Source organism: Jaculus jaculus, chromosome 5 (assembly GCF_020740685.1).
Source record: "Jaculus jaculus isolate mJacJac1 chromosome 5, mJacJac1.mat.Y.cur, whole genome shotgun sequence".
Classification (NCBI taxonomy): domain Eukaryota; kingdom Metazoa; phylum Chordata; class Mammalia; order Rodentia; family Dipodidae; genus Jaculus; species Jaculus jaculus.
Window position 1 is genome coordinate 53,428,541 of NC_059106.1, and position 9,153 is coordinate 53,437,693.

Consider the following 9,153-nt stretch of genomic DNA (forward strand, 5'->3'; position numbering starts at 1 on the left):
CAACACGAAGACCTTTGAGAGGTGAAGGACAGTGGCTGCAGCTGAGCCTTGAACATGGGTCTGAGGGCAGACGCTTCCGCAACCCCATCCTGGATCATGGACTCTTGGTACCAATCCCGCCTGGGAAACCTCCTAGCTGAGGCAACCTTACAAAGATCATTTACTCTTTCTGGGCAGAGCGTCTACTGTGCCACCAGGGTAACGAGAGTGCCCATTCCACAGGGCTGTTGTGAGCTTGGCATACAGTAAAAGCTCCATGGGTATAGATGCTGTGTGGTCCTTTCACGTCCTTCCTGGGACCTTAGCTTCGTTGCCTGCTGATGGGTGACTGGCTCTGGTGTCAAGAGAGAGTGGATGGGAGAGTACTTAGTCATGGCAGAGTACTCTGGTCAGGCCCATGGTAAACACGCCAGGGTGCAGACAGAAACTGTGCCTTCCAAGAGAATCTTTTTCACAGGGCTCCTACCCTTCTTGGCAGATGGGTGTGCAAAACTAAAAACAGGCCCTCAGTGTCCCTTGGCCTTCTAGGGGGAAAGTACAGGGGAATCATTAGGCTCAGGACCAGTGATCACTGGGGCATACAGACCCCCAACTCCAAAACCAGGGGGTGCCTGGTCAGGAAAGAGCCAGATTCAATAAGAGGGCCATGTGCCTGGGAAAATAAACTGGCATCTTCAAGCTTCCACGGGCAGGCACTGCCAGTTCCAGCCTCGCTACCAGTCCTAACAACGACCACTGGATAACTAGCTCTGGGCTAGGACCAGCAGAGGCTGCTGGGCCTCCACTGCCTGGGAAAAGAGGGTAAGACCTCTGCCATCCCCCACCACCACCTCTGCCACACTGCACCTCGCCTCCTCCTGTGGGGACTCTTACCTGACGTCTGAGTCACACTCAGGCTCCTGTCACTGTGAACTGTGTTGTGACTCCCATGCTGACAGTTTTACAACAAACACATTAAAAGCTCCAGGCACTGGGGCTCCTAGATGCATAACAGCCCATAAGAAAAACCTCCATTAGTCTTTCTTTTGCCAAAACCCTCCTTCCGAGCCCTCCTTTCCCCAGACCCTATCCCAACCCCTAAAACTGCCCCCAGATTAACAGCAGGAGCTTTTTTTTTTTTTCTTCCTCCTGAACAAGCCTTTCCAAACTGTGATTAGAGGAAGGCTGTTGCGGGGTACCTAGACCTCTTTGACTGTGGATCCCCAAAGAGCAGGCTCACTCTCAAGCAGAGACCAGTTGAAGGTGCAGAAAAAGACCATCTTGAATGCACAGCTCCACCTCTCATAATGCATCCAACAGAGGGCCTACAAGGCTCCTAGGTACCCAGTGTTGCTACCCCTCCCCTTGACCCTATGAGGCAGGAGCTGATATCCCCACTCCATACATAAGGCAAATCAAGCTTACAGAAGTTCAAGGATTTATTCAACTTCACAGAGTTAGGATTTGAATCCAAGCCTAGCCTCCCACAATTGCTCTTAACCAGACTGACTGCCTCCCTGCCCTGTCAGAATGGTCTAAGACCTGGGGAGTAAGGACAGCCCAACTTACAAATACTAAATGGACTGCAGTTACCCTTCATGGGGGGGGTGACCTGGCCCATCTGAGCCCACCGGCAGCAGGTGCCTCCATCCCACCCCATCCCCCCAGCCACAATGTTTTGTTGTTTTTGTTGTTGTTGCTTGTCTCACCGACCAAAGACACCATCTCCATATTCCTATCTGCCACCAGCAGATGGACAGCAAGGCCCCCAGACCCAAAGCCAAGGAACGAGAGAAGGGAGACACAGGAACAGTTCTTTATTATACATCGAAGAAACAGCCCTGTGTGCTGGTTCAAGGTGCAACATACAGAATTAAGAAAAGAGGAAACTGGAAAGGGAATGGGGAGGGGGTCCAAAAGTTGCAAACAAACAAAAAAAAAATGGTAAAAGATTCCTCACGCAAGAGGCATTTTTGCAAATACCATGCAAAACAGGCAGCTGGTGTGTCTTAAGAGAATCCCTATAAATAACAGAAAAGACACTCCAAGCATTCCTTTACGTGGACTCAGAGCACAGGGGGAAAAAAGAAACCAAAATGCCTTTTGGCATTTCAAGATATTTGGCACTCTTGTGATTACATTTTTTTTTTACAGTCCATTAAAGAGAATAAACTGACACAATATTAGGGGGAAAACAGGCGGCTCACACAACAGACTGCAGAGGGAGGTTAGAAAAAGCTCAAGCATTTTTTCTTTGTTTTTTGGGGGAGTTTTTTTTTTCCCAGACATATAAAATGTGTCCATTTGTATTAACTTGGGCAAACAGCTTGCAGCAAACCAAGAAACACAAGCTTTACACTTCATTTGAAAATAAAACACGGATTCTGTCTATGCACCATTCCTTACAAAAGTTATCATCTTCTGGTTTGAGACACGTTCCTGTTAACTTCAAAAGAGGACCAAAATAAAACAGTATCTACAGAGATCATGTTCCCATTGTTTTTGTACATCCAAGAATAAAACTACATTTAAAAAAAATAAAACTGGACAGCATGTCACATCCAAGTGCACAGAATCATTTTTGCAAGATTAAATAATGTAAACATCCGGAACAGCCAAATCAGGGAAGAATGCAAGCACCTCCGAACACGTGGCGTTGCTACTTCATGAAAGGATTCAAATCAAGATCTATCACTGAGCAATATTCACCATATAGAAAAGGAAATAGATATGAATTCTGACATAGCTGCAACGGAGACTTCTTTATTTCTTATATGTGTATATAGTGATTTTTAATTTTTTGTTTTATGTGGTTTTTTTAATTTTTTTTAAATTTTGAGAGAAGCCCAGTGCTTTCTCCTCCTCTTCCTCCTCCTCCTCCTCACACCTCATCTGTCTCCCGGCCTGACACGAGATACAGGCTGTTGATTTCATCGGTAGGTAGCAAGCTAATAATACATCTCCAAGTACTTTCTTTTTCTTTTTGCCAATCTGTTACGGCCTGCCGCTGTTCTTAATTCTTTCCCTCAACTCATTGTCTCTGGGGGAGTTAGACACCAGGAGGTGCCTTGTCGGTCATGTTTTTCAGCACGTCATCAATCCTATCATCTTCAATAACAACTGCAGGGGGAAAAAAAAGAGAGAGAGAGAAGGGGAAAAAAGAGAGGTGAGTGCCCCAGAGCCTAGCAAACGGGATCTTAAACATTTCACTTTACGCCAGTGGGGGTGTGGAAAAGGACAAGGGAGGAGGGTGAAGGAGCACTCACTGCTTGGTGAAGCAGCCTCCTCCGCCTGGGCTACTGTCCTGGGGTCCCTTTGCAGCTGGCCTCTGAATTGCAACCCCCCCCCACCTGCAAGCCAGCTGGATTTTGAGAAAAAGAAGGCCAGAAAGCGCAAACCCAAAGGCCCCTGGAGGCAGCCTTGGAAGCGCCTTAGCCGCGTCCTTCTGCAGCCTGGAGCATTTATTTAGAAAGCAGAGGACAGAGTAGAGATCTCCGGGTGGACTGGTGGCCCAGGCTGTGAGTGAAGGAGACTGGCAGGGACGGCTGGGGCCGTTTCCACCGCGAACCAGGAGCTGAAGGATTCCGGCCTGGCCTGCACCGGCTCCGCGCGCCCTCTGGCACCCCGGGAGGGCGGCGTCCGCCTCTCGGCTCTCCGGGGGAGAGAACCTCCCTAGGCTGCAGCCCGGGGCTCAGCCTCGTGCCTTCTCTTCCGCCTCTCCCTCTCCTCCCGTCGGGGAAGATCGCCGGGCCAGAACTCGGGGCATCTGTGTTTGGCGTGTCGGTCACCCGCATGGTCACGGCCACTTCTCTGTGTTCCCTAGACTCTCCTCCTCCCCGGCTCGCGGCGTCCTCTCCAGAGCTAGGTCTCCGGCTCTCCGCCGACCTCGGGGTCCCGCCTCTCTCCTCCCTCCACCTCGGAGCCCCAGCCTCTGCGGGTGGTCGCCCCCCCCCCAAGGTTTCCGAGCCTCCGATGCTCAGCGCGCGGAGCCTCACTGCGTCTCGGTCCCCCGGGGGGCTTCTCCGGCTCTCGCTCCGAGAGCCTGGGCTTGGCAAACACCAAGTCACAGTGAAAGCCGTATGGGACTCGAATGTCCCTCTCCTTCCCCGCAGGACAAGGGTCCTTTCCCCGCAACTCCCCACGCCGACCCCTGGGGAGCCCCAGGACCCTCCCCCTCAGGGGACAGAGTGAGCGCAGTTGCGACTCCACTGCACCAACGGGGGAGAGGGATGCCAAATATCTAAAAGCAAACTTTGACGCGGGTGGGGACGCCGGCAAAAACCTCGGCCTCCACGGCAGCTAGAGACCGCCACGCCCCCGAGTGACCCCACCGGGAATCGTGCGCAGGGGACCCGTGCCTGCGGCCAGCTCCATCCACAGATCGGGGTCTCTAGATTCTGCAGGAGGGTTTCCATGGGGGAAGGATGGGTGGGAACGGACTCCTACGGTCGGGAGACGACCCCCTCCTTTGCAAGCCACCGCCAAGCAGCTGCACGGGAGGAAGGACCGGGGAGGACCGGACACTCACCCCGCTTGCTCCGACCGATCTGGCCCAGCTTGGGCGGCCGCTTGTTCTGCCCGGCGCCGAAGAAGTTGTTGGTGTCCTGCAGGCGGCACGAGAAGATCTGGCCCACGTCGCCGCCGTCGCCGTAGGGGCTCAGCTTCTCGTCGCCGTAGGGCAGCACCTCCGACATGGTCGCGTCCGGGGGCTCCGAGGCGGCACCTCCTCCGCCCGCGTCCCCGCCCGCGGCGGACAGGGTCAGCGGCGCTGGGGCCGGGGGTGGCCGGCCGGGGACGGCCCGCGGACAGCGGCGGCGCTGGCGCCGGGGGACACCGCTCGGGGAGGGAAGGGGAGGGCAGGAGCGCGCAGCCCGCGCGAGCGACCCAACGAGCGCCCGCAGCCGTGCTGCGCTGCGCTCGGGCTCCGCGCGCGAGTGGCGGCTGCTCCGGAGGCGGCGGCGGTGGCGGCGGGCAGGACTCACATCGTCGGCGCGCACGGGCGCGGGGCGGGGGACCGGGGCGGGCGGGGCCGCGGGCCGGGAGGCAGGGAGGAGGGTGTCCCTGCGAACCCCGGGGGGAAGGGGGCGCGGGACCGAGGAGGGCGCAGCCCGAGGAGCGCGCCGGCCGGTCCTGCCGCGGGTGCAGGCGGCCGCGGCACTGGCTCTGGGAGGCGGACGGAGGAGAGGCGAGCTAGGGGCGGAGGGGGAGGGGAGCGAGAGGAGGGAGGACCGGGGGAGGAAACCCGGAGGGAGGGAGGGAAGGAAGAAGGGAGGGATGGGAGAAACCGGGAGGGAGACCGGGAGGAGACAGAAAGACAGAGAGAGGCGGGGAGGGGGGAGCGGGAGAAGGGGGCCGAAGAGGGGGAGAGAGCAAGAAGAGAGAAAGAAAATAAAAAGGAGAAAGAGACAGAAACAAGATCTGGATCGGAGAGGCCGAGGGGAGGGCAGGGAATGGGAGGGAGAAAGAGACGGTCGGAGAGGGAAGGAGAGAGTGAGAGAGAGAGAGAGAGAGAGAGAGAGAGAGAGAGAGAGAGAGAGGAGGGGGAGGGGCGGGGAGGCCGGGACGGAGGAGCAGCCAGCCAGCGAGCTGCGAGCGAGAAATGCGGGCCGCGGCGCCGAGCGAGGAGCGCGGGAGGAGGGCGGGGAGGAGGGCACCCGCGGGCCTCGGGGAGAGATCCCTGGAAGCCGAGCGACGTCACGGGGCCGCGCCGGCCCGCCGCTGGCTTCCTGCCCCCGCCCGCGCGGAGGGGGCCCCCGGTGCGCCCCGCCCCGCCCCGGCCCGCCCAGGCCGTGGCCTTGGGTGGGTGCTTTCCCCCGCGCTCCTCCCGCCCGGTGTTGGGTTTGTTGTTTTTTTTTTTTACCCGGCCCCGGGCGGGTGCCCGCTGGCTCGGCTGGCTTCGGGTTCCCGTGGGGCGCGGGAGGGGCGGGGCGGGGGGAGAACGCCCTAGCGGGTTAAGACGCGGATGCTGACCTCCCTGGAGGCGGGTTGCAGGAGCAAAATAGCCTAGGGCACCCGGGATACCCGAGGACACGCCTTTCGTGCCCTTTCCCCAACACTTCGATTTTACCCCCACTTTGAAACCTCACCGACCCATCGTGAGAATCACACACCCTCTGCCCCCGCGGCCACTCGGGTCCGCGGAAAGGCCTGGCCCCGGCCGCTCCCCTCGGGGCTCGGCCGCCCCGGGGTGGAGGGGGAGGGGAGGAGCAGCCCCGCCTCCCGCAGGGCTGGGGAGCTCCTCATTACGTCGGGTTTGCCCGGGATGCCAGCCTCCCGGCGCCCTCTTGCCTCCGCTGGGGACGTCCTGGGCCAGCGGCCCTGGATGCCCTCGGGGGACCTCCCTTCCAGCAACAGTCTTGAACCCCGGGGGAGAGAGAGAGACTGCAGCCTCTGAGGCCAGGAGCATGCTCCTCAGTCCTGGGAGGAAGACGGGGCAGCCCCGGAGGCCTGGAAGGCGCATCTGCCAGCCAGATGGTAACTCCGAGGGGGCAAAGTGCGTGAGGAGCGCTCATTATCCTCGCTGGAGTCAGCGGCACCTGCTCCGCCCGCGGAGACGGGCACTGCTCAGCAGAGCCTGCCCAGCCACCGAGAGGGGCAACCCGTCCAAGGTCACGCAGTCTGCGGGGGGGCAGCGCTGGGAAACACAGCCAGGTCGTCCGGTGCAGCCTCACCAGAAAATTCCCTCCCCAGCCTGCTGCTCAGCAGGAGGTCCCCTCCACCCTTGAAAGGGCTCCATTAGGTTCACTCACGTCTAAAGCCCAAGTGGATGGAGCTGGAGGGATTGGTGGCATTAGGTCTTTAAGAAATACTGTTCTAGAGGACCCAGACCAGTCCCTCCCCAAATGTTAAGGAGCTGCCTGGCAAACCACATGCCAGGTCCCTTGGGAAAGAGGAAGAAGGGGGATAAGGAATGGGAGACTGAGTCAGCGCGGCAGCTCTGTCAATTTAGCCCCCAGTAGTGACATTCTCTCCCCTCGGAACTCTCATAGTCGCCAGTGTAGAGTCGGAGATGTAGCTGCCCTTTCAAGACAGTAATGAGGAGACAGCTACGCGCAGTGAGACTATGAGCAATGGCTTCTGGGTGAGAAGGCGCAAGGAGCTGTCATTCTGTCCCATTTCTGAGACACAGAGATTGGGAGTCTCTGGAGATTTCCTAACCCAAGCCTGCAAGTTACACGTGGGAAACTGAAGCCAAGGGGGCCAGGGCTAGCCTGGAGTCCCGTGGCTTGTCAGTGGCAGGAGCAGCAGGTCCCCAGATTGCCTCTTCTCAGCTCCACAAGCCTCCCGTCTCCATTCATTATGGCTCTTCTGAGGGTCTGCTTTGAGGCCAAGGGCCCGGGGCGAAAACAAGAGCACCGCACCAAGCGGGGGGAGAAAGTTCCAAGACGCCGGTACATTTCTGTTATGCCTTTGACTTGCCCCCAAAGCATTTTCACATCCCTTATTGACCTTGCTTCTCGAAATAAACACTTTATGTTTAACTGACGAATCAGAAAGATGAGTGATGGGCCAAGGTCACAGGAGCCAGGAAAAGCCACCGTTTCCAGCTGTGATTCCAGGTCCCTTGCATAGGGCTCAGACCATCCCATTCATGTCACATGCACTCTGCTCCTTCCTTGCTGCTGAACAGATGCAAAGCAGTTTGTATGTTAAGTACCTACCATGGACCTTGCTATACAGAAAATAGCTACAGTCATAGAGAGGGCTGAGGAATCCCTGCACGCAGTGTTACAAACCCTAGCTATCGCTATGTCGACCTTGCCTTATGCAAATAAGGTTGAAGGTGGCAGTGTTACACCTTCCCAACCCAATGCCCTGGTGTGCCCATTCTCTGTCCCTCTCCCCAGCGCTCTCATAAATAAAAATATTATTTTAAAAAAAGAAAAGAAAGTGCTGGGTGTAGGAGGATCATCGTGAGTTCGAGGCCACCCTGAGACTACATAGTGAATTCCAGGTCTGCCTAGGCTAGAGTGAGACCCTGCCTCAAAAAATCAAATAAATAAATAAATAACATAATGGCACACGCCTTTAATCCCAGCACTTGGGAGGCAAAGATAGGAGGATTGCTGTGAGTTCGAGGCCAGCTTGAGACTACAGAGTCAATTCCAGGTCAACCTGGGCTCAAGTGAGACCCTCCCTCAAGAAAACAAAAATAACTACAACAAAAAGAAATACAACATAATGAAACCTAATTCTTAGTATGATAATAAAAACTAAATATATTTTTTGGGCAGGAGGAATGGATAAGTGCTTAAGGCGCTTGCCTGCAAAACCAAAGGACCCAGGTTTGATTCCCCAGGACCCATGTAAAGCCAGATGCATAAGGAGGCGTGTGCTGGAGGCTCTGGTGTGCCCATTCACATTCCCTCCCTCCCTCTCTCCCTCTCTCTCTCTCTCTCTCTCTCTCTCTCTCTCTCTCTGTCAAATAAATAACTAAAATTAAATATATTTTTAAAACTAAATACATTTTTTAAAGGCCTCAGTTGTCCATTTTTTCCAAGCTTCGTTGTGGCATTCCTTTGCCTGGAGTCAACACATGACTCAGAACTCCATTCCTACCTGCCTCTCTCCAACCCGCAGCCACAGCTGTACCAAAGATGCCAGTTCCAAGTGAAGAAATGGCTTGGTAAAGGCTGCCCTCTCCAGAGCCCAGCAAGGATGCTATGGGTACATGACCTGGGGCAGCAGTCCAAGGTGAGGGGTTCTCTGGGACCACCAGGCTCAAATCCCCACTCTTGTCACTTCCTAGCTCTATGCCACAGTCTCCTCACCTATTGTCATGATTTAAATATGAAGTGTCCCCCACGGGTTCCTGTGCTAAATTCTTGAGAAACATTATGTTGAGAGGTTCTGGAACTGGGGTCTAGCTGGAGAAAGTAGATCACTGGGGGCTGGCCTTCCAAGGTGATAACTTGTCCCCAGGCCCTTTCTCTATATCCCTGTTTCCTGTCTCCCATGATGTGAACATTCTCTAGCACATGCCCCTGCCACCCTATGGACTGTCTTACTCCTGGCCCAGAAACACAGAGTTATGTGGCCAGAAACACTTGGAAACTGTGAGCTAAAATGATTAAATAATAAAATAATTCCTCCCCTTAAGTTGTTTCTTTCAGATATATTTTGTTTTGTCAGGCAATGATGCAATGGCTGACTTACACATTGCTTGGGTTGGGG

General features: G+C 55.7%; 1 protein-coding gene across 1 annotated transcript; it reads right to left on the reverse strand.

The window, feature by feature from the left end:
* Nucleotides 1-1,779: 1,779 nt before the first annotated feature.
* Camk2n1 (calcium/calmodulin dependent protein kinase II inhibitor 1) lies at nucleotides 1,780-4,713 on the reverse strand. The gene is made up of 2 exons (XM_004657568.2): nucleotides 4,508-4,713; nucleotides 1,780-3,099 (listed from the first exon to the last, which is right to left on the reverse strand). The coding sequence occupies exons 1-2, from the start codon at nucleotides 4,671-4,673 to the stop codon at nucleotides 3,029-3,031; spliced, it is 237 nt and encodes a 78-aa protein (XP_004657625.1). The 5' UTR covers nucleotides 4,674-4,713; the 3' UTR covers nucleotides 1,780-3,028.
* Nucleotides 4,714-9,153: the final 4,440 nt, after the last annotated feature.

What these genes read in the sequence shown, in the direction of transcription:
- Camk2n1 (XM_004657568.2), bottom strand. Translation starts at nt 4,673, where the DNA reads ATGTCGGAGGTGCTGCCCTACGGCGACGAGAAGCTGAGCCCCTACGGC. An exon ending in GATCGGTCGGAGCAAGCGGG is followed by an intron (nt 3,100 to 4,507) that starts GTGAGTGTCCGG and finishes TTCCCCCTGCAG; the next exon opens with TTGTTATTGAAGATGATAGG.